Source organism: Onychomys torridus, chromosome 7 (genome assembly GCF_903995425.1).
Source record: "Onychomys torridus chromosome 7, mOncTor1.1, whole genome shotgun sequence".
NCBI lineage: Eukaryota > Metazoa > Chordata > Mammalia > Rodentia > Cricetidae > Onychomys > Onychomys torridus.
Window position 1 is genome coordinate 30,756,279 of NC_050449.1, and position 24,545 is coordinate 30,780,823.

Consider the following 24,545-nt stretch of genomic DNA (forward strand, 5'->3'; position numbering starts at 1 on the left):
GCACACACATGCACACAAATAAAATAAAATTAAAACCACTCTCTAATCAAGACCTGTTGCTGTTAAGTGCTAGCTAGTTTTATTTGGGGGTCTTTTATTTTGTGTTTTGTTTTTGCCTTTTATTTTGTCAGTTTGACACAAGCTAGAGTCATTTGAATATTAAGACCCTCAGTTGAGAAAATGTACCCACCAGACTAGCCCTTGGGCAAGCCTGTGGGGCATTTTCTTGATTAGTGATTAGTGGGGGACCTCACTGTGTAGGGGGCCATCCCTGGGCTGGTTGATTCAGGATACTATAAGAAAGCAGGTTGAGCAAAGCACAAGGAGCAAGCCTGTAAGCAACACTCCTCCATGGCTTCTGTACTGGCTCCTACCTCTGTGTTCCTGACTAGATAAGAATTCCTTCCCTGATTTCCCTGGATGGACAAGCTGTAAGATGAAATAAATGTTCTCCGCCCCAGACTGCTTTTGATCGAAGTGTTTTATCACAGCCAACAGAAACCATAACTAAGACACTAAGTAATATTTCTTTTCATGGCAAGTTACTAATGATAATTGCTCCCTTCCTGTATTTCATAAATTTCTAATATGCTACAAATAATGACACTTTTATTCCAACATCAAACATACTCTACTCAGTTGACAGTGGTTAGTTAATATTAGTGGAAAAAAGACTTCAAGAAACTAATTGTGGTCCTTTGTTTTTTTCAATAGATAAAACAGATCTTGCTGTACAGACCAAGGTGGACTCAAACTGGGCGCTCTTCCTGTACACCAAGTGCCAAGATTCCAGATGTGCACTGTCACACCCTACAGAACTATCCTTTCAATTACACATATACATATATCATAAATAGACACACACATAAGCAAATATATATTAATATAGTACTTGGATAGTACTATAGATAAGATAGACAGATAAGACAGACAGATAATTACTACCAAATAGTGCTGAGATAATTGTTTGTTGTTCCTGCTGTTATCAATTTTACTTTGCTTTTATAAGATACATTTGAAATAGTCTTATTTAAAATAAGCATCTTCAAAAAGTAGCCATAGGGCTGAGTTTGAAGAAGCAAATTGTGAAGAAGTAGCTACACATACAAAGAAAATTAACATATAAATATAAAGTACTCACTAGCTGTAGGAAAAGAAAATATTTGTGATAAAATGTAACCCGAGAATTGACTGAGCAGTATGATTTCAAAACACCTACCTAGATTTAATCAAAAGTTGCAAATTAACTATACTAAGAACACTGACAAGAGGAGAAATGTGAGATGAAGGTAAAAATGCTTCATCAGCTGTAAGAAGTTACTCAACAGGTAAAGGTTGCTTCCAAGCTGGATGACCTAAAAACTCAATGCCTGGGACCTACACGGTGTAAGTAGAGAATCAACAAGCTGTCCTCTGATCTCCATACTATGGGATACATGCAAGACGCCCCCCCTCCCAAAATACACACAGATAAATAAATGTAATAAAACAACTTTTTAAAGAGATAATACAGCTAAAACTAATCAAGCACAGAATAGCAGGGATTTTAAAATATAAAGATTTGAGAGCATAGCTTAGTGGGGAAATGCTTGCCTAACACATGTAAGCTCTAGGCACTTCAAAACTAAACAAACAAACAAACCTAAGTAACCGAAGATAGGAATTACTGGTTCTGGGCACTAATGTTAAAGAGGCTTATTTAAGTTTAGGGACATGAGACAACCACCTATTTTAAACTTCCAGAATTGTTTAACTTTTAAAAATATAAATAGGTATTATTAACTTCAGTTTTGTGAAAGTTAGTTTTACTTTGTGTACACATACACATAATTTTTTCTTTAAAAAGAGAAAATAAAGACAAATGGTGCAGGCCTGTAGCTATAGCACCAGGGAGGTAGTTCAGTAGTTCAAGGTCATCCTTATGGACACAGCAAGTTCAAGGCTAGCCTGAGTCACGAGACTCAAAAATAAATATAAATAAATAAAACAGTAAGTGATTCACTACATTTTCTAAGACTCTAAGAATGCCCCACAGCCAGACATAATATCAAGTACATTACCATCAGAAGAATACCCTGTAAGGCCTCCAAAAATGACAAGCACATAGCTGACATCCAGCTCCCTCATGATTTCATAGGCTTTTTCTTCTGTGGATGCCATTGCCTAGAAAAATAAGTGTACAATTCTCAAAGAAAAATATCAAGTCAACCTCCTCTCCTAGTAAGGAGTTTCCTAGTAGACCTCATATATCAGACACTCAAGGGACCCTTTCATCTTACCTGCCCTACTCGAGAAATATGAGTATTATTCCATGTGTTATTATCCACTAAAATTGTCCGATTTGCCATTGCAGTAATTTGGTAGCCATAATCCCACCATGACATGACCTTTGCATCCTAAAACAAGAATGAAAATAGGAAAATGTTCATCAGCTCTTAAAACCAAGTGCTAAGAAGGGTGTAAGGACAAGTTTAATAAGACTTGTCTACTTAATAAACTTCTTTACAAAGGGAATGTACTCCTAACAAGAAAATAAAATTGGGGCGCCTTTCTTCAGTAGTCTTATTTGACCTTTTCTTCCTTTTTGAGCTTAAGGTATTTTGTAGAATTGGTATTTTGACTTTTCAGGAAATATGTACTATACAGTTTAGGAAAATATTATCCCACAAGAAAATAGTTATAACTAAATAAACAAAATCTCAGTTACACTTTTGCCTCAGTACATAATGCAGAGCCTTGTACTGGTACAAGAGCAGAACTGCTCTATCTTTATGGTAGTCAACTTAGCTTTTGCAGCTAAGGCACATGCTCCAGAGAACAGAGACCTTGGTGATAATAGCCATGCCTGAAAGCTACTTGTGGCAAACTTCACTTAACACAACAGAGTTGTTATGTTTGTAGTAGTTTAAGAACACGTATTTTAGGTAGTTATTTTTGGTATCATTAAGAATGTCATATCTATTCTTTTTTCTTTCCCCCTTACCACTCATTGTTACCCAGATCTCTAAAAAATACATCCCATATCCAGGAAGGACTAATTACAAAGACTGCTGACCACACCAAGTTTTACACTGAAATTTCACCTCATTGTTCTGACTGCCTGTTCTGGTTTAACTCATTTGTGAAGCATTTTCCCTGAGCTCTTTTCTGAAAGATCCCATGTAGAGCGAGCGGCCTTGACTTTCCATTTCCTATGGATAAACAGACTGCTTAGAGAAAATGGGAATTTTACTGTGAACAGAATGGAGTGAGACAAGAAAGGTGGATGATCCTTTTCAGTGCTGTATCTGAAGTGGGAAATAGCACAGCTGGAAGCCTCTAACATTGTCTAGTGTTTTACATGATCTGTTCATAAAATTCTCTTTTTCTGTTTATAAGAATGTTCATCTAAAAAAAATGCTGTAAATATTTATAACAACACCTTTTTATTTTTTTTTTATTGTTATTTTTTGGAGCTGAGGATCGAACTCAGTGCTTGCTACACAAGTGCTCTACCACTGAGCTAAATCCTCAACCCACAACACCTTTTTAAACCAGGCCAAAAAGAAAAAAAAAAAAAATAGTTTTTGGGAACAAATTAACATATAAAGTGGTTTTATAGAAAGCAGCAATTGTCTTATATATTTTGATTTCATTTGAAATACAGTTTGTAGTATTGGAAGAAAAGGATTCTGTGATTGTCAAAGTGAATTGTTATAAATACAAAGAAGAGAAAAATAATAAAAAGAATATTTACTAAAAAAAAAAAAAAAAAAGTGGGGCACCTGCTCCTCCATTTATCTATAGTCAAGAAAAAGTTTACATTATATGCAATCCAACATTCCCAAATACCCTAATTCCAGATCTTGAAACAAGCACAATGGATCAAGAGGTATGGGGACTATGAAGTACAGCTAGGACAGCATGATGTCATTAGGTAATTTAAATTTTTTTCTTTAGAGATAGGGTCTCACCATGTACATCAGACTGGCCCCAAACTCTGAAGTTCCCTTGCCTCTGCATTCTCAATGCTATATTAAAGGAATGTGCCAACACTCCTGGTTTGTTATTAGGTAATTTTCAATAAGTGACCCTTAATAACATTTTTAAATCATTATAAAATTTATAAAAAACATTCTAAAACTATTACAAAGGTAGAAGGGAAAACACAAACCACAAAATATGATGGCAAGGATTAAAAGATTCTTAGTTTGAGGGCTGGGTACACAGTTCAGTAATAGAATATGTACCTAGCATGTGTTAAGGACTACTTTTTTTTTTTTTCTTTTTTGGTTTTTCGAGACAGGGTTTCTCTGTGTAGCTCTACGCCTTTCCTGGATCTTGCTCTGTAGACCTGGCTGGCCTCGAACTCACAGAGATCCACCTGGCTCTGCCTCCCGAGTGCTGGGATTAAAGTCATCCACCACCACCGCCCAGCCCAACACTACTTTAAAAAAAATTCTTAGTTTGGGTTTTTAGCAAATCTGACTCAGAAATACTATTTCCAACAGCTACTTCAAAAGAAATCACTTCAGATTCTCAAAAGACATAACTTACAATGTTTAATGTCATTATTATTAGGTGGTAACTGTTTACCTTGATTCTGATTCTAGTTTCTGTTTTTATAAAAAAAAAAAAAAGCAAACATATTTAACATTTTCTTCTTTTAAAGTGGGTTTATCTATCTTATATTAAAAACCACTACCATATCAATACAAATGTCCAAACAGAAGCTAGAATTTAAGATACTCTAGAACAATGGTTTTCAACCTTCCTAATGCTTCAACCCTTTAATACTCATGTTGTGGTGACTCCCAACCATAAAATTATTTTTGTTGCTACTTCATAACTGTAATTTTGCTACTGTTATGAATTGTAATATAAACATTTTTGGAGACAGGGGTTTGCCAAAGGGGCTGCAACCCATGGGTTGAGAAACACTACTTCAGATGAAAGCCCTCAATAGAGGTTGGTCTTTAAAGCTTACTAAAAACTAAGAGTCAAAATTTCTCATTTTTCTAAGCTTCCTATCCATCTAAAAGATGTCATATTCACTACAACATCAAGTTTCTTCGACATTATCTAACTATCCAACTCCTCTCAAATTTTTACCTCTGGTGTATTGTGACGAAGCCAATAATATGCTTCTCGGAAGTCATCAAAAATGATCCTGCTGCCGTCCCCGCCACGGGCCGACAGTACGATAGAAGGAGAAGAGTAGGCTTCACTGGTTACCCAAGTTGAATGAAAAGTGTAGGTGATGAGGAAAAAGGCCATGACTAGTATCATTCCACTTGCCACCTACAGAAGAAAGAATTGCACAATAAGCCAAACACAGACAGCTTCTTACATGAGATCAAAACATGTTGGGCTGCACAAGTTAATTCTGACCACCCAACAAAACATTGCTGTAATACCCCTCTCAAACACACACAGACAGACAGACACACTCATACATAAACACACACACACACACACACACACACACACACACATTTTCCCAAGTCAACATGTTACTTAAATCTCACCTCATTCTTAATAGGGTAAGTAGAATCCTGTTGCTTCTTGCTCTTCTTGTCTGGGCGACTTATATCCAGATTCTTCATATATGTGGACAGCACCTGGGAGACACCAATGCCAGAAAGAATGCACATAACAGGTGCCAACACCAGCATTAGACGAACCTAAAAAGAACAAGAATCATGATCAGTATAATCAGTCTTTCATAAATGACAAGATTTCAGTCTATCAGAAGACTGACTATGACACCAATTTAGCAATTTTCAACACTATTCTACGTCAGCAAAAGTGAAATAGAAAATATGTGGTGTAGCTATAGCCTAACAGAAGTATTTTTTTTTAAGATTTATTTATTTATTATGTACACAGTATTCTGCCTACATGTATCCCTGCAGGCCAGAAGAGGGCACCAGATCTCATTACAGATGGTTGTGAGCTACCATGTGGTTGCTGGGAATTGAACTGAGGACCTCTGGAAGAGCAGTGGGTGCTCTTAACCTCTGATCCATCTCTCCAGCCCAGAAGTATTTCTTAAACTTTATTGCACTTGAGCCAGTTGCAGTGAAAATCTGTAATTCCAGCAATCAAGATGCTGAGAAAAGAGGATCAAAAAGTTGGGCTGGAGAGACAGCTCAGCAGTTTGTAAGAATATGTGTTGCTTTTCCAGAGGACTGGAGTTCAGTTCCCAATACCCCTGTTAGGCAACTCAAGGAGATCTGATGCCCTCTTCTGGACTCTAGAAGTACCTCCTAACATAAAGCATACATAGACACATACACATAAGTAATAAATGATAATCTTTGGAGTTAAAGAGATGACTCAGTGGTGTAAGATCATCTACTGCTCTTGCAGAGAAATTGAATTTCGTTCCCAGCACACACATGGGGTGGCTCACAATAGCCTGCCTCTGGCCTCCATGGCACCTTCACTAACATGCACATACCAATACACAGATAAACACACATACATAATTAAAACTTAGGGGGAAAAAAAAGACCTTGTCTTAAAAACCATAAATGTAAATAACAAACTCTGCTGCAAATCTAAATGTGTCTAGGTTCTGAAAGATAATATAAAACAAAATTTTTTTTGAGCTGAGGATCGAACCTAGGGCCTTGCGATTGCTAAGCAAGCACTCTATCAGTGAGCTAAATCCCCAACCCAGATTTTTACTTTCTTATATACTTATTTTTGCTCATTTTGTTTTCTGAGATAGAGCCATGTTGCCCAGACCATTCTTGAACTAATGGTTCTACTTCCCAAGTGCTGGGACTACAGGTGTATGCTACCATCCCCAATAAAAATACAATTTTAATTGCTGTTTCTGATTTGACAAAGTAAAAAAAAGGGCTAAAGAGATGGCCCAGAAGTTAGGAGCACTGGCTGCTCTTTCAGAGGACCCAGTTCAATTCCCAACACCAACACAGCTGTTTATAGTCCAGTCCCAGAGGATCCAACTCCCTCTTCTGGATTCTGAGGATGCCAAGTACCCACATGGTGTACAGACATACTCAAACACCCATATACATAAAAAATAAATACAATAAAAAATGTTTCAAAATAGTGTAAGAAATATGTTAGTACCTTACATAAAATCCTTCCCTGTCTTAACAGCAAAGCAGTAGATAGTACTCTCAAAGCTTTAAGATAAAAAATCCACACAAGGAACTAGGGAGTGGCTATGGTTAAGCTTCTGGCTCTTCTAGGGAACCTAGATTTGGTTTCTAGCATCTACATCAGGTGGCTCACAATTGCCTGTTACTCCAGCCTCCATGTAAATATTTTTCTTTAATCTGCTCCAAATTCAATGAAGCACAAAAGTGCCTAATACAAGGTTATGAACTCAAGAAAATTAGACCCCACAAACAGAGTGTGAATGTCTGTGTATTCCAAAAAAGAATTAACAACAGCAAGCAGCTTTGCATAATCACCAGAATTTTTTTTTTAATTCAGCCAGGCAAAAAAGAACAAACAAGAAAGCACCTCTGAGTCACGGATAGTTTGGCTAGAATTGAGGGAATTCCTCACCATTACAGCTGAGAAGTACATGCTGGTCACACCATACATGATGATAAAAATCCGAGCATCAGACAGGTTACTAAAGCAGTAATAGAGGCCAACTATAAAAAAGGAAGACAAGTAAGCAGCTGAGCCTGTAGACGGAAAACTACAAGGAAAAATATCTTTATTATATGACTGATGACTTCACACATTCACCTCGGTAATTCTAGGAATCTATTCTAAATAAAATGATGTAAAGATGCTTACTACAGTATTCTTAAATACCAAACAACCACAAATAGCCTATATGTCTAGCAGAAGAGATGGTTAATTACACTATATTTTAAAATACATTAAGATATTACTCTAAGTTATAGGTCCTTGTCCTCTTCCACATCTTTACACACTTCTATGGGTGAAAAAGTGTTCCCATAAATTCTAAATCAGCAGAAATTATTTTTTCCCAGGCCTCAGTCATGCTAGGCAAGGGTCCCTCCCCTGACATAGCCCGAGACTCATGCCTAATCACGATCTCATTCACACTCAACAAATAAGCAAATGAATGCACCTATTAAGATGGGTTGTTTGGGCTTGGTGTGGTGTCATGTCCCAGGAAGGTAGAGGCAGGCAGATATCTATAAGTTTGAAGCCAGCCTGCCCTATATAGCAAGTTCCAGGTCAGCCACAAATACACAATAGACCCTGTCTCAAAATTAATTAATATTGAAAATGAGTTTTTCATTACAACTTTTTGAGAATGTTTCACTATGTAGCCCAGAATGAACTCAAACTCACAATCCTCCTGCCTCAGGCTTCCAAGTACAGACATTCATCACTGCATCTGATTTAAAATGTCAATGGTGGTAGGACAAGAAGTAAGAACTAGTGCAAATGTACCTTTGTGGGTTTTTTTTTAACTTATCGCTATTGTTTTCACAATATAAAAATTATTAATTGTTTTTCGAGACAGGGTTTCTCTGTAGTTTTGGTGCCTGTCCTGGAACTCACTTGTTAGCCCAGGCTGGCCTCAAACTCAGAGATCCACCTGGCTCTGCCTCCCAACTGCTGGGATTAAAGGTATGTGCCACCACTGCCCGACCATAAAAATAATTTTAACTATAAAAACTCAACATAGAACTTCAATATAGCCAAGAAGAAAACTGGGTAAAAAGAGAAGGAACATGCCATGAATACTAAGTATAAGTATCCACATGGGGCAGCTTATAACTGCCCATAACTCCACCTCCAGGGTACTGGACACCCTTTTCTGGTCTCTGCAGGCACCTGCACTCATACATACATACATACATACATACATACATACATACATACATACATACATAAAGATTATTTTTTTGTGTGTATGGAGCTGAGGATCGAACCCAGGACCTTGCGCTTGCTAAGCAAGCACTCTACCACTGAGCTAAATCCCCAACCCCATAAAGATATTTTTTAAAACATAATAAAAAAATTAAATAAATATTTAAAAACTAAGGATGAGGGTAGTCAATATATTTGGAACCAAAGGATGATTCGTATGAAGGTCACTTCAAAATGCAAGACAGACCTGGAAACATGAAGACGAGGAGCTGCAGATCAAAATAGTAGGAGGACCAGGTTGTGGGCTGGTGCTCAGACACAGACGCAATGATGGGGATGTTGTTCTTAGCGTAAGAAGGATCCAGCAGTGAGTAGAAACGCCCTGTCCAGGGAGAAATTTTTCCTGGAAGAGAAGGTAATAAATATTTCACATATAGTCCTAAAACATGAAGCTAAAATGCTAGGTAATCACAACATCCCACTTCATTTTTATTATTAGTGTGTCTGTGTAGTGTCTGAATATGGAGAGCAGTGCTGAAGTAAGAAGGCAATTGTGGACCTGGTTCTTGCCTCCCCCTTGTCTAAGGCAGGACCTCTTCTATGGTTTCTGCCACATCATATTCCAGACTAACTTACCTCCAAGATTCTGAGAAACTGGACTGTCTTAGTTACCCATTTCATGAGTGCAGGACTGTGCAAAGAGCACTTTTACCCACAACATTCCACTTGAGTAAAATTCTGAGATTGAAAAAAAGATTATTTTTACTTTACTTACCATCAGAAATATTTACAGAGTTTTGCTCCTGTTCTTTTAAACAAGGGGGGCAGGGGAGGCCTCATTTCCCAGCACTCACAACTGTCTACAACTCCAGTTCTAAGGGATCTGATGCCTTCTTCTGGTCTCCTCAGGGACCAGGCACACATATGGTGCACAGACATACATGCAGACAAAACACCCACACACATAAAATTAATCTTTTTTAAATGCTTGACTTTAGTGCTTGAAATAAAGAAATAGAAGAGAGGAACTTCTGTGGTGAGCAAACAGCCCATCTTTTTGGTATTTATTCTACATCTGTATCCATGTGTATCTAACTATAAAAGATGTGCTCCTCTACCTGTCAGCATGAGGAGTGCTCCCACGGTGAGGAGGACAAAGCCAACCAGGGAGATAACACTTCGGAAAAGAACTTCAAATTGCTGTGGATTCAACTTGCTGCGCAGATAATCTACGAAGGCATGGATCTGACAGAGACCAAACACTCCAAAGGCTGCCATGTGTTCTGATGAAAGGACAGGCTGGGGAGAAGTGGGTGACATATACGGCAATATTAGAGCAAAAACAAACAGAATGAGCTCATCCAAGATTGGCATTCTCCTGATCTACCTCAGCCCAAGGAGTCGAACGAGTTTTAATCTCCAAAATGAATGAGGATCAATATAGTGAAGGGCTTAATTGACCAAACATATTTTCCAAGGAATGTCTGGAGTCTAACAAAGCATACCATACACTATCACAATCCCATCTGTGCCATTTGCTCTGGTTACTTCCTTAGTGTGGCTGCCATTTTCTCTCAAGTCCCTTTCACTAGAACTCATCATTTAAAATTCAATGTAACAGTCATCTCCAAACCTGATAAATCAATAGCTCCTATGTCTCGAGCTCTGGTATGTCTCCTTTAGTATATAGTTACTCTTTTCCATAGACAGTGGTTTGCTAACTCTAGTGGGCATCATAACCAGAACTTGTGACTCAACAGGTCTCTTTTATTGTTTCATTTGGCTTGGCTTGGTTTGGTCTGGGTTCTTTTTTGTTTGTTTGTTTATTCAGATCTGTTTGTTGAGACAGGGTTTTGTGTATACTAGGCTGGGCTTGAACTAGATTAAAGTCCAGGATGACCTTGAATTCCTAATCCTCCTTTCTCTACAGAATCTGCATTTCTAACAGGTGTCCAGACACTATTAACATTCTGGAAATAACTCTCTAGAAGTACTGAACTGTAGACTATCAACAGCGTGTGTATTTCTTTCTCCAACTTCAAGGACTAACATATCACTTACATTTTCTTACATCTTGCAGTGAATAGCAAATTGAATATATTAAGTGACTAAAAATATTTGCCTGTCTCTAAATAAAGATGAGAACTTTGTAAAAAAAAAAAAAACAAAAAACAAAACAAAACAAAAAAAAAAAAAAAAAAAACCAAACACACAATTTCCTGTTAACTGTACATTATAATCTGGGTAAAAGGTTTGTGCTTTGTTCCCTGAAGGGCTCACTAGGCCCCATTAAGATGATCAGAGTTCACCCTATTAAATGGGGTCATTTGCACTAAAAGGACTGGGATTTTACACTTTTTTGAAACTGTAACTTTGATCATTCAAATCAACCCTGCTTAACTAAACTGGCCCTCCTCCTCACATAAACCAAAACCAAAGAGCCATTAAATTCAAACAGCATGCAGCAAATATTGATGTGCTATTAGAAGCAAATTCATAACCAATAATTCTGTTGTTTCAGTTAATGATCAGCCCAAAACAAAAATTAAAATTCATACTCTTCTGAAGAGAACCCAATCTAAATTAATCTAGTTGAAGCGACTTAGAAACATTTGGCTGCAGAGAAAGTCACATGCTTACCTGGAAGCCCACAAAGGAGATCTGCATGGAAAGAATGGTACCCAGGCAATAAACAGTACAGTAGGCTACGTAGATCCGATGAGAAAAACGGCCTGTTAACATTAGCACCAGGACATGAAGAGGGATCAAGTTGATCAGGAACACATAACCTCCCCATGAAGAGACCTGTGAGAAGACAGAAAAAACAGTCCCTTTGAGGAAGACTCAGGATGCTGACACCGTGACACAATACCAAGCTACAGAGTTAATCTAGATGCCAATTACTGTGTCACACACAGAATCTAAGTAGAAGTAGAAAAGTAAAGAAAGCCAAGGGACCGATATAAAATTACATAGAAAAAAGAGTGTATCTCAGAAAAGGACATTTTCAAATGGAATACAACAAAAACATGGGACAAGAAACATGTACCCAGAGGAAATACAGTAAGAGAATATGAAAACTATTAGCAGACTGAAAAAAAGAGAACTAGGGATATAACTCAGATTGTAGAGTAAGGCTTGCCTAGCATACATGAAGCCTTCAGTTCAGCATCAAGCATTGTATAATCCAGGCATTGTGGTACACATCTGTAATCCCAGCTCTCAGGCAGTAGAGGCAGGAGGATCAGAAGGTCATTTTCAGCTAAATAGAGTTTGAGGCCTACCTGGGATACATGAGATTCCATCTCAAAAAGAACTTGGGGGTGGGAGAGCAAGAAAATTTTAAAAATATGTAGAGAAGTAGCTCAGCAGTAAATCAGATGCCTAGTATGGGCTCAATCCCCTGCACCAAAAAAAAAAAAAAGAAAAAGAAAGAAAGAAAGAAAGAGACACAGAGACAGAATACGTGCACATAGTTACCATATAGAAATAAGCAAGGGCGCACTTGGCAGCCCAGTAGATGGAGCCAGTCTTCACTGCCTTGATCCACATGTAATAAGTAAGCAGCATGCAAAAGATAGCAATTCCTGCAGAAAATAAGACATTCAGAAGCCACACCAACACAAGTTCAGAACACTTCCAGGAGCTGGGCCTTTAATCCCAGCACTCAGGAGGCAGGGGTAGGTGGATATCTGAGTCTGACACTAACCTGGTCTACAGAGTGAAATCCAGGACATCTAGAGCTATTCAGATAAACCCTGTCTCAAAAAACAAAACAAAAAAACAAAAAACAAAAAAACTATATTTTTTGGGACTGGAAGACAGTTCAGTGGTTAAGAACCAATACTGCTGTTGTTGGAAGAACAAAATTTGGTTCCTAGCACCCACATTTGGTGACTCACAGATACCTGTGTAACACTAGCTCTAACTCCTTAGGCACCTGCACTTACACACATACAATCAGAACAGTATGGAGCACACTATCTAGATTCACATTTCTAAACTACTATTCAGTACAAGTATAATTTTAGGCAAATTGTTTTACATCCCTTCACCTTTGCTTCCTATAAGAAGGAATCTGAGTATAATTTTCTTCCCCCAGTGCTGGGGATTAAACACAGGGCCTCATGCATGCTAGGCAAATCTTACCTCCTAAGCTGCACCTCCAGTCCACGGAGTCCATAGTAAATATCTATATTAAAATCATTGTAAGACAAATGCAGTGCAGATAAAGCACCTGGAATAGTTACTAGGATATAGAAAGCAACCGGTAAATATTGGTCCTAACACTATTTTATTTGTAGGCATTAAATTTCCAGCTACTCTTAAGTATATACAAGGATATATGCATGTTAATAAAGGCAGACCTTTTACTTGGAATGGTGCTGTCCTAAATAGTTGACTGGTGGATAACCTGAGGCTATATCCACAAGGCAGAACACTTGTCTAGTATGCCCATAGCCCTAAATTCAATCTACAGTTCTACCACCACCCTAACTCCCAACCCCCTGGAAAAAAAATTGCCTCATGAAATTCCCAAATATGGATCCAGATCAATTTCAACCACTTCCAAAAAGCTTTCCTTTGATTCCCAAAACCAAATACATTTCTCTTTACAATACATCCCCAAAGCACAAAGTTCGAGAGCTTTAATTTTTTGTTGTTGTTTGGTTTTTTTGTTTGTTTGTGCTAGGTAGCACAGGCTGGCCTGAAATTCACTATGTAGCCAAAGCTAGACTCACACTCACTATGAAGCCCAGATGAACTCAACATCTTCCATTTTCACTTTGAATGCTAGGATTACAATATGAACATCAGTCCAGCTTTGAAGTTTTTTAAATTGTTTTTATTTTCTGGAACAATGACTCATGTAGCCCAGGCTGGCCTCAAAATCACTATATAAACAAGGATGGCCTTGAACTCATCTTCCTGCTTAAGTGACAGGATTACAGATATATGCAATCATACTCAGCTAGAGTTATTTTTACAGGTCCATTATTATATTCTTTAGCAGATTATGGGACATCTATCATCTATCCCTTAAATTTCTTAATTATAAAACAAAATAATCTAATTTATTATGAATCTTTATAATACCTAACATTATGTTTTCCCAATATGTTTCAACAAAAATATGTCAAGAAAAGTCACTGTAATTTTAAAGAAACACTAGGAAAATTAAGAACAATGATCATAATGTTAAAACAACAGTTAAATGTGAGTCCAGAGAGTAAACAAAGGCCTGTTAAGAAGTTCCCAGCTAGGGCTGATGAGATTGCTCAGCTAGCTCAGGTAGCACTTGCTACAAAGTCTGACGACCTGAGTCTAATCCCTGGAATCACAGGGAAGAACAGAAGAGAATAAAAGCTTCAAGTTGTCCTCTGACCTTGACATAAAAGCATGCGTAAGCACGTATGCAGATACACATAGTAAACAGGTATTAATTTTTTAAAGTTCCCAGCTACCTCTCTAGTAGAGTATCTTGTCCAAGATCCTTTCCAGCCTTATTCTAATCTTCTCACCAAGTCCAATTTTATTATTGCTAAGCAATAGAGATGAACCCAAATTCAGCGCCTTGTGAAATTTCAGTAGATAATAAAGCGAACACATCCCTTTCAGCACTCACCAGGCATGGTGGCACATGCCTTTAATCCCAGAACTTGGGAAACAGAGACAGGCGGATCTCTATGAGTTCAAGGCCAGACTGGTCTACAAAGCGAGTTCCAGGACAGCCAGGACTACACTGAGAAACCCTACCTCAAAAAACCAAACAACAATAAAAATCCGTTTCAGCACTCTAAATCTTACCTTCGTTGTCATAAGAGCCAGCTACAGACCGAGAAATATACCCAGGAACTACAGCAATCATGGCAGCAGCAAGAAGACCAGCTCCTGCATCCTGGTGAAACAGAGGTTAACATGGATACGCCCCTAAGAGAACTGAGGACCTACAGTCTAGTCTCTTTATAAGGAGCCCAGAGAGCATTCAAAAATTTCCAATGCCAATATGAGATGCTAGAAATGCACACAGCACAACAAAGCCAAAACTTCATAGTCGATTCCGCATGAGGACACCAAATCTAATGCTGAGTACAAATATGCTGAGACAGATACACCATATGGAATATAGTGTATAATGGAAAAGACCTGTAATATCAGAAAATTGAGGCAAGAGGATTACAAACCCAAGAACAACCTGGGTAACAGCACAATCCTTTCTAAAAACAAAAAAGGGTAGGAGGAGAGTAATTAGAGATATAGCTCAGCTGACAGGGTATTTATGTGCCTAGCAAGCATGAAACCCTGGTTTGATCCCTAGAACTACATAAACCAAGCATGGTGGCACATGTCTATAATCTCCGCAGACATTCAAGATCATCCTTGGCTACACAATGAATTCAAAATCAGCTTGGACTACGTAATAGGCTGCCCCCAAAAAAACATAATAATAATAATAATAAAAACAATCCCATGAGCTGTCAAAACCAGAGCCTGTTGAGTATGGTGGCACACATCTTTAATCTCAGCACTACAGAGGCAGAGGCAAAAGCAGGTCAATCTCTGTGAGTTTGAGATCAGCCAGGACTATACAGTGAGACTCTGCCCAGAATAAATAAATAAAAGCCAAAATTTGCACCAGAATGGACTATTTAGCTACAAGTATCACAGACTTTTTAGTTCCCTCCTCTAACAGTAACTATACATCACAATAACGCCAGTTCTAGAAGAATAAAGTTATTATTTAACTTTAAAAGAAAACAAAGAAGTGGGCATGATAGCAAACACGTGTAATCCTAGCACTTGTTAAGTGGAGACAGGAAGATAGCAATTCTGAGGCCAGCCTAGGCTCCAGAGGAAAATCCTATCTCAAAAACAACAACTCAACAAAAAAGTGACAATCTACCTAGATTGAGAATGTCAGGAGGTCAGACTGTAAAGTTGGGAGGGTTACCAGCCAACCTTTAAGGTTAAAAAAGGAGAAACAAAATAAAACCATATTCAAAAAATCAGAAAGTAAATAAATAGTAAGGTTTGTTTGTTGATGATCACACCAAAGAATAAAAAGTCCTCCAAACTGACCCTGGCTTCTCAAGCCCTCCTGCTAGCATGTCATCTCTCAGGAACCCCCAACACTGCAGCCACAGAGTAAGAAGAGAGTCCAGGCCGGGCGGTGGTGGCACACACCTTTAATCCCGGCACTCGGGAGGCAGAGCCAGGTGGATCTCTGTGAGTTCAAGGTCAGCCTGGTCCCCAAGCGAGTTCCAGGAGAGGCGCAAAGCTACACAGAGAAACCCTGTCTCGAAAAACCAAAAAAAAAAAAAAAAAAAAAAAAAAAATAGAGTCCAAAGAATCAAGTCAACAAGAAACCTGAAAGAAGAGAATCAGCACTATTGAGCCAAAATGCTTAAGAATTTCAAAATGTTTTTTTTTAAATGTATCAACAAACAATTGCTAAGTGCTATTTCCAGTAGAAATAACCACTTTGGAAAACATGTAGTTTTTTCCCCTCTTCTTCCTTACATTGGTGAGGGATTCAAAATCTAAACGTGTCAATTTTATATGTTAACTGCTGATTTTTTTTCTTTACATAGCAATTTGCCCTTAAAAGCACAAAGAGCTGCAAATGATAATAAAGCACATATTCTCCACTAATTCAGTTCAACAACTGTCTTTAACCTCTGGTTCCCCACTGTGTAACAGTTTCTAATTTCTTTCGAGAGCTAACAAGCCACCCTAAAGAGAAGCTCCTTAAACTAAGGATGTTTGCTGGGCAGTGGTGGCGCATGCCTATAATCCCAGCACTGAGGAGGCAGAGCCAGGTGGATTTCTGTGAGTTCGAGGCCAGTCTGGTCTACAGAGTAAGTTCCAGGAAAGGCAGAAAGCTACACAGAGAAACCCTGTCTTGAAAAAAAAAAAAAAAAAATCTAAGGATGTTCTGGCTGGGCAGTGGTGGCTCATGCTTTTGATCCCAGTACCTGGGAGGAAGACGCAGGCAGATCTCAGTGAGTTCAAGGCCAGCCTGGTCTAAACAACAAGTTTCAGGACTGCCAGGATACACAGAGAAACCCTGCCTGGAAAAAAAAAAAACAAAAAAAAAACACTAAGATGTTCTAAAGCAGTGGTTTTCAATCTTCCTAATGCTGTGACCCCTAACTGTAAAATTATTTTTGTTGCTATTTCATACCCATATTCTTTTTTTTTTTTTTTTTTTTTTTTGGTTTTTCAAGACAGGGTTTCTCTGTGTAGCTTTGCGCCTTTCCTGGAACTCACTTTGGAGACCAGGCTGGCCTCGAACTCACAGAGATCCGCCTGCCTCTGCCTCCCAAGTGCTGGGCTTAAAGGCGTGCACCACCACCGCCCAGCATTCATAACCATATTTTTGCTACTTTTATGAATTGTAATGTAAATATTTTTGGAGATAGAAGTTTGCTAAAGGGGTCACAACCAACAAGCTAAGAACCTGTTATAAAGGGAAGTATTCCACCCTTCAGAAAGAAAACAACTTAAAAGCTTTTAGGAAGTCCCTGAAACAAACCGGATTCACTAGGCCCCTGGCTCCCCATTTTATATAAACAGTAACTGCTCAGAGATACTCTCAGATAAGTAGAGCAGCCTAGAAGAGGCTTATCCGCCAAGCTGCATGGAAGAGGCCCAAACAAAGTGAGCTGCTGGAAAAGACACTCCAAACTGTCAAGCTGCTTGCAACTCATGTAGTAAGTAAGCTCTGGCCTTCCAGCTTTTGTGAGATGTCACCCATGCTGAGGTGGCTTTTATTGATATTGATGTAGCTGTCACTTTTGAGTCATTTCCGCTTTTTTAAGTAACCCCTCACCCATATTCCTTTAAGTAACCCAATAAAAACTTATCAGTTCACCAAGTTGAACTCTGGGGATATCCTTGCTTGGTCTGTCATTGGTTCCCTATCAGGGGTGAATAGATATTTGTACATCTCCCCTGTAAGTTTCACAACACTCCTCAGCCTTTTAAGGCTCTAGATTCCTCCACCTCTCCAGCATCTACCAGAGGTTCAACAACATTCAGTCCCAAGCTTCCTGACACTCAAATCCTTTACCTTGAGCTCTTTGGTAAGGTGGTATGTAACGATGGTGGTAAAGGAGGAGAAGAGAGGGGCCAGGAAAACACAGACATTCCTAATATCAATGGTGATATGAAAAAAATGGAGTACGTGGTAGATTGCAGCAGAGGTGATCATTAAGCCTGAAACAGGAAAAAGTAATCCCATTAGGTTGTCCTGGTAAGAAAATAAAAAGAAAAGTGTCAATCCAAATTTCAATAAAGTAACAACACAGGTCTTAACAAAACACTAGAAATACTATCATAGCAATTGTACTAAGTTTCTACACTTCTCTGTTAAGGATTCTATCTAGAATGTGTAAGACATCCTCCCTCCTCACATCTCTACTATCCCACACATGTTCTCTATAAGACCCACTTTTGGAAATCTATAATCAGAATGAAATTACAAGTATCCTGAAGTGAAGCAAACAAATAAAGCTGTTTCACAGCATACAAACACCATAATGTCCTTACAAACATAACAAATCTGTCCCCCCTCACCTGGGTAAATTGTTCCTCCAATGATTCGGCCCAAAGGGTACCAGGCCCGGTCATCAAACCAGTTATGGAATTTATAAAACCCCTCCTCAGCCAAAAACCGGGTAGTCCGATAATTAAAGTACCTAAAACAAGAAAGAAAAGCACCATGTCTCCCCACATCTCTGTACTCAGAGTGTTCTATTTTGCAAAGAGCTTCGTTTTCAGATTATGCCAGTAAGGAACACAGCATTCTTTGAATAAAGTTTATTGCCAAAAATTATGTCATGAAAATCATTTTTACTAACTTAAGTTTCTATTTCTATTCTACACTTGTATCAATTGAAGCACTGCTTTTCTCTGAAGGAAATGAACTTGAAGTCTAATGTCCATACAAAGCACTCAAACGGGATACTTCAGCAGGCCAGCCTGTGGTAGATAATAAAGCCAGCAAAAGAATTCAAGCACCAAGAAGGCAAGACCTCTAAAGCATGAGATTTGACCCTTTTCAAGTAACAAGAATACATTTTGTTCCTCTACCACACACAAGAACACATGGATACCTCTAAGTAATGAATATAAAGATATTGGTATAACACCATATGCAGGATGGGAAAAAACTTAACCCACATGATAACAAGAACTTCCTAATGAGTGTTTAAATTTCTAACAAGGTCCATTCATGTTATTTCAAATATGTCTGACAGCACCTACGCTGTAACATCACAGTATACATTACATATAAAGTGCTGGACAAGAAATGTTAAAAAACTATACATGGAAAAACAGCGTTTTAGAGCCAGGCTGTATAATCATTTCCCTGAATGAAAAAGAAGGGGGAGGGGGAGCAAAACCAAATAAATAAATGGGTCTCCAACCATGGATAGTCACTACCTAGCCCACCTCCTTAACTCTACTTTTCTCCTTGGTCAGTCAAGTTTTGGCAGCTGAGGTAAGGAGAAGCAGCAGATGGCATAAAGCTCTCCCCTTCTGTTCCTCATGAAGAAACGTTATTCTGGTAACTGTCAGAGATACAGAAGAGATGAAGGTTCTAGAAGGCAGTCAGCATGTGTTATAATCATGTCCACTATCTACCGGTAGGAGGCGGACTAAGAAAGAGAAGCGTAAATTAGTGAACTAAGATCAGCTCTGGGCATGGCTCCTCCTTAGAAAAGGAGTAGTCAGATCATGTGTGCAGTGTCTTCCAGTTCTACTACAGACACTTTGTCCCCTGATTAGCTCACCTCAATAGTCACCTATCTGGAGGGTCTAAGAATGAAGCTCTAACAGTTAGGTCAAGAAATAAAACAAAGATGTGGGCCTGGTGGCACAAGCCTGTAATTCCAGCACTTGGGAGATGAAGGCAGGAGTATCAGGAGTTCAAGGTCATCCTCAGACAGCTACAGAGCAGATTAGAAGCTACCCTGAACTACATAAAGCCCTCTCTCAAAAAAGAAAGAAAATGATGTAAGTGTTATGTTTTCATTTCTGTTGCTATGATAAATACCCTGACAAAAAACAGCAAACAAAAAAAGTAAAGTACTTAGACTAAGACAAAAACAACATAGGGAAAAAGTAAATATTTGGCTTATAATTCCAGGTTACAGTCCATGCTAGCAAAGAAGTTGAAGCAGCAGGTCAACAGCAAAGAAATAAATGAACACATACAGGCCAGCCAGCCTGCCTGCCTGCCTGCCTGCCTGTCTGCCTGCCTGCCTGCCTGCCTGCAGGTCTACCTGCCTGCCTGCCTGCCTGCCTGCCTGCCTGCGGGTTTACCTGCTTGCTTGCTCTTGGTTATCTTTCTCTTAAACTGTTCAGGACCACTTGCCCAGGGACTGAGTCTACTTGCAATGGGGCTGGGTCTTCCTCCTTAATGAACAATCAAGACAATCACAAATAGGCCCACAAGCCAATCTGACGGAGACTGCCCAGGCCTGGTGTAGTGGCACACGCTTTTAGTTCCAGTGCTTAGGAGTAGAGGCAGGCAGACTCTGTGAATTCAAGGCCAGCCTGGTCTACATAGAGAGTTCCAGAACAGCCAGGGCTGCAAGGTGAGAACCTGTCTCAAAAACACACAGCAAAAGCCTCTCTTCTCAGGAGACTCTAGAGTCAAGTGGACAGTCAAAACTAAACCAGCAGGGCTGGAGACAGCTCAGTAGTTAAGAGCACTGGCTGCTCTTCCAGAGGGCCCAGGTTCTGTTCCCAGCACCAACATGGCAGCTCGCAACCATCCATAACTCCAGTTCCAGGAGATCTGATGCCCTCTCCTAACCTTCATAGGCACTGGGCACACAAATGGTGCACAGACATATATACAGATAAAAACATCCATATACATAAATAAAATTAAACTTTTGCCAGGCGGTGGTAGTGCACGCCTTTAATCCCAGCACTCAGGAGGTAGAGGCAGGCGGATCTCTGAGTTCCAGGTGAGCCTGGTCTACAGATCCAGGAAAATCCAGGAAAGGCGCAAAGCTACACAGAGAAACCTTGTCTCAAAAAAAAAAAAAACTAACCAGCACAGCAAATCTTCTCATTCATGAGAAAAAAAAATGTAAATTAATTTCAGAGCTCCCCAAAGAAAATATATATAATACCTCCAAATTCTTTAAAATACCTATATAAAACAAAATGACAAGTCTGCAAACCAAGTACAGGCCTTGAACTTTTTAAGCAATGTTACCAAATATGAATGAGCTGTTTTTAAATATTCAATAACTAAAGAATCTAGGACTCTGGTTTCTACATTTTTCCTAAGACTCAACTTTAGGCAATAATGATAATGACCTCAGTTTGTGGAATCAGACAAATCCACATTCAAATCTAGGTTCCCACCTAGTAAATGTATAACTGTGGACCCAGTCCCAGTCTTCTCATTAACAGAAAAAAAAACAAAACAAACAAAAAAAAAAAAACTGTACCTGTACTTCACTGAATTGTTTTAAGGATTTAAAGACAATCTGTAAAACAGTGCTTAAAAGAAAAAAGAAAGATGCTCAGAAAATGTTAGGTTTAAAAACAAAAAAAGTTTTATTTATTTGGAGGTATGATGATATATTATGTATCCTAATAAACCTACCTAAGGATCAGAGGACAGAGCCAGCCACTGCATTAGACAGAGGTCAGGCAGTGGTGGCACACACCTTTAATCCCAGCACTTGAGAAGCACACACGCCTTTAATCCCAGGAAGTAATATGGCAGGGCAGAGAAAGGTATATAAGGTGTGAGGAAACAGGAACTCTCTCTTGAGACTGAGGATTGCATAGAGGTAGCAACTAGTGGCTGTTCTGCTTCTCTGATCTTTCAGCTTTCACCCTGATATCTGGCTCTGAGTTTTTTGTTAAAAGACCATCTATGATTCGAACAATGACGGGGAGGTGGTATCTTTTTTTTTTTTTTTTTTTTTTTTTTTTTTTATTGGTTTTTCCATACAGGGTTTCTCTGTGTAGCTTTGGTGCCTTTCCTGGAACTCACTCTGTAGACCAGGCTGGCCTCGAACTCACAAAGATCCGCCTGCCTCTGCCTCCCGAGGGCTGGGATTAAAGGCATGTGGTATCTTGCCAGGAGAGTAGAGGATGACTTTTTCGAATTAACTTTTTCCTTCCACAGTGTGAGTGCTGGGGATCTACCTCAATCCTTAACAGCAAGTGCCTTTACTCACTGAGCCATATCACTGTCTCAGTTCAGGGTTTTTTGAGATAGAGTCTTCCTATGTAGTCCTATATAGCCTAGTGCTTACTATGTGGCCAAAACTGGTCTCCAGCTTGCCACAATCCTCTTGCCTCTTGGCCCCTAGAGTACAGAGGTTATAGGCATGTACCATCATGCTCAGCTAATGGTATTAATACTACTGAGAGTTTCACCCTATCTTTTTCAACCTAATAAACAAAATCTTAGACTTTTTATGTGTTTATGCATGTGTCTGAGATGTCAGAAGCCTCAGACCCCCTGGAGCTGGAGTTACAAGTGGTAGTGAGCCATCTGACATGGGAGCTGGGAACTAAATTTGAATCCTCTGCAAAAGCAGTATGTGCTCTTAACCATAGATTCTTCTCTACAGCCCCAGGTTGGTTTTTGTTTGGTTTGGTTTGTTTTTTCTGAGACAGAATCTCACTACATAACCTTGTAGTCTTAGTTAGCCTGGAACCTACTATGTAAACCAGGCTGATCTTGAACTCAAAAGAGATACACCTGCCTTTTCTTCCCAAGTGCTGGGATTAAAGGAATGTGGCACCATGCCCAGATTACTTTATTTTATTTTCCCAATACTTTTTAGATAGACTCTCACTATACAGCCCAGGATTATAGGCATTTGCCACAATACCCAGTTCTCATAGCTTTAACATTTTTAGTGCCTTCGAATTTAACAGGCTCAATTTCTACTGTATAAATAAGTAGAAGTAGTTATGATCTCAAGTTCATGACTTGTGATATTCTTTATAGTCTTAAACATAGTCCAGGTCCTTTCCTTTATGTGTATTACTGCTCTTGATCAAAAAACAAAAAACAAAAAAAAAGAAAGGTAGATTTCTCTTAGCCTAGCCAGATAACAGCAAAGTCTATTGCACTGTTTGAGTTGACAAGACTCACTTGGAAAACTTGAAGGAGTCTTCCTTAAATGTACTGAAAATACACTTCCATTACCGATAACTGAATAGAATTTAAACCCAAAAACTTCAACACCTCAAGAAGGAAATATCAGAGCAAAGGTACTCACGGATCGAACTCATGGATGACACTTTCAAATCTCAGGACAGCAAAGAGACGAGTAGAAAACGCTGCAAAGTCGGGAGAATAAATATTTTCATTGGTAACATTCCATTAAAGAACAAGATAAACAGCAGCACTGTGGAGAAACTAAAATGATCTAGCACAAGCGTCACAGAGAATGCAGACTAGTTCTCCAATAAAGTCTCCATCCATTTCTCCCCACCTAGAAGAAACGAGTCTGACCAACCATCTACATTGTTTTCACTTCAATGGGATACATTTAACTGTTGTATTACACGAAGCCTGTCCGATCACACTTACCTAATACCCAATTTGGCCACTTTTTACATATACTGACCCCTTTTACATATACACACATTCCTTACCTTAGTCTTGGAACAAACAAAGAGATATATTTGTCAAGTAAGGATATATTTGTGATGCATGAAGAGCTGGGAAAGCTTTAAAGAACAGTAAGTCCTCAAAAGGCTTTCAGAAATACTAAGGTGCAGTAATGCATGCTTACAATGCCAGCCGTTGGGAGCTGAGGGTAAGTAGCAAAACTATGCCTCAAACTAGTTACTTTTCCTATTGCTAGATAGATACCTGACAAAACAAATGAAAGGGAGAAGGTTGGGCTTTTATTTGTTGTATCGTGGCTCACAGTTCAAGAGTGAGAGAGCTATGAGCACAGAGGGACAGCTCCTCCTGCACCCAATCAGGAACAGGCCTGTTCTGCGCACTTCCTCCTGCCTCCAGAAGGGCATCATCCATCCAACCTCAGTAGACCTAATCCAGACAATTCCTCACTTGAGTGCCCTGGGCTTGTCTCCTAGGGGATTCTAGAGCCTGTCAAGTTGGCAATATGAACCATCATAAGCACCAGAGTTCAAGATAATTCTTTTACAAAAGTTAACACTCGGGCTAGAGGGATAGCTCAGCCGTTAAAGGCTAGGCTCACAACCAAAAATACAAAAGTTAACACCCAACAGCTCCCACTTTCTTTCAGCCATTGAAAATACAGAAGCAACAGAGCATGCTTCCTACTTTTCCTATGATCAACAGCCCTGAGTTTTTTATTTCTTGAGTTAGTTTGTCTTCATAAAATTATACCAATGAGAAATGGTAAAAAGAACAGCGATCTGCTAAAATATGGCATGTTTTTTAAAATCCATTTTTAAGTTTTTCATCAATCCAACTCCAAGAAGCCCACACATAGACTCACATAACACAGCAGCCATCGACAGGATGAGAAGCTTCAGAAGTGTGTCCTGCTTCTCATAGGACAACCGCAAAAATCCAAGCTTAGTCATCTTGACATCAATGGGTGGTAACTGACGATATTCAAATAGCTAAAATGAGAAGTCAAGACCAAAGATATTGAATGCCCTGAATTTACTTAAGTTAACTTTAATCTTTTAGGGTGAGAAAGAACCGTAAGTATATATGAGCTACAAAA

The 24,545-nt window shown here is 39.0% G+C and overlaps 1 protein-coding gene across 2 annotated transcripts in view; it reads right to left on the reverse strand.

Moving 5' to 3' along the window:
• The window catches only part of Stt3a (STT3 oligosaccharyltransferase complex catalytic subunit A), a 33,214-nt gene that overhangs the window by 5,965 nt on the left and 2,704 nt on the right, over positions 1-24,545 (reverse strand). For both annotated transcript variants that reach the window (XM_036193008.1, XM_036193009.1), the window contains exons 2-15: positions 24,312-24,438; positions 23,094-23,154; positions 18,400-18,521; positions 17,894-18,039; positions 14,629-14,719; positions 12,301-12,407; positions 11,461-11,625; positions 9,939-10,119; positions 9,068-9,223; positions 7,528-7,619; positions 5,508-5,663; positions 5,092-5,280; positions 2,280-2,396; positions 2,061-2,163 (exon numbers count right to left, since the gene is read on the reverse strand). In XM_036193008.1, coding sequence (XP_036048901.1) covers positions 2,061-2,163; positions 2,280-2,396; positions 5,092-5,280; positions 5,508-5,663; positions 7,528-7,619; positions 9,068-9,223; positions 9,939-10,119; positions 11,461-11,625; positions 12,301-12,407; positions 14,629-14,719; positions 17,894-18,039; positions 18,400-18,521; positions 23,094-23,154; positions 24,312-24,399 — 1,774 coding nt within the window. In that variant the 5' untranslated portion in view covers positions 24,400-24,438. The remainder of the gene's footprint in view (positions 1-2,060; positions 2,164-2,279; positions 2,397-5,091; positions 5,281-5,507; positions 5,664-7,527; positions 7,620-9,067; positions 9,224-9,938; positions 10,120-11,460; positions 11,626-12,300; positions 12,408-14,628; positions 14,720-17,893; positions 18,040-18,399; positions 18,522-23,093; positions 23,155-24,311; positions 24,439-24,545) is intronic.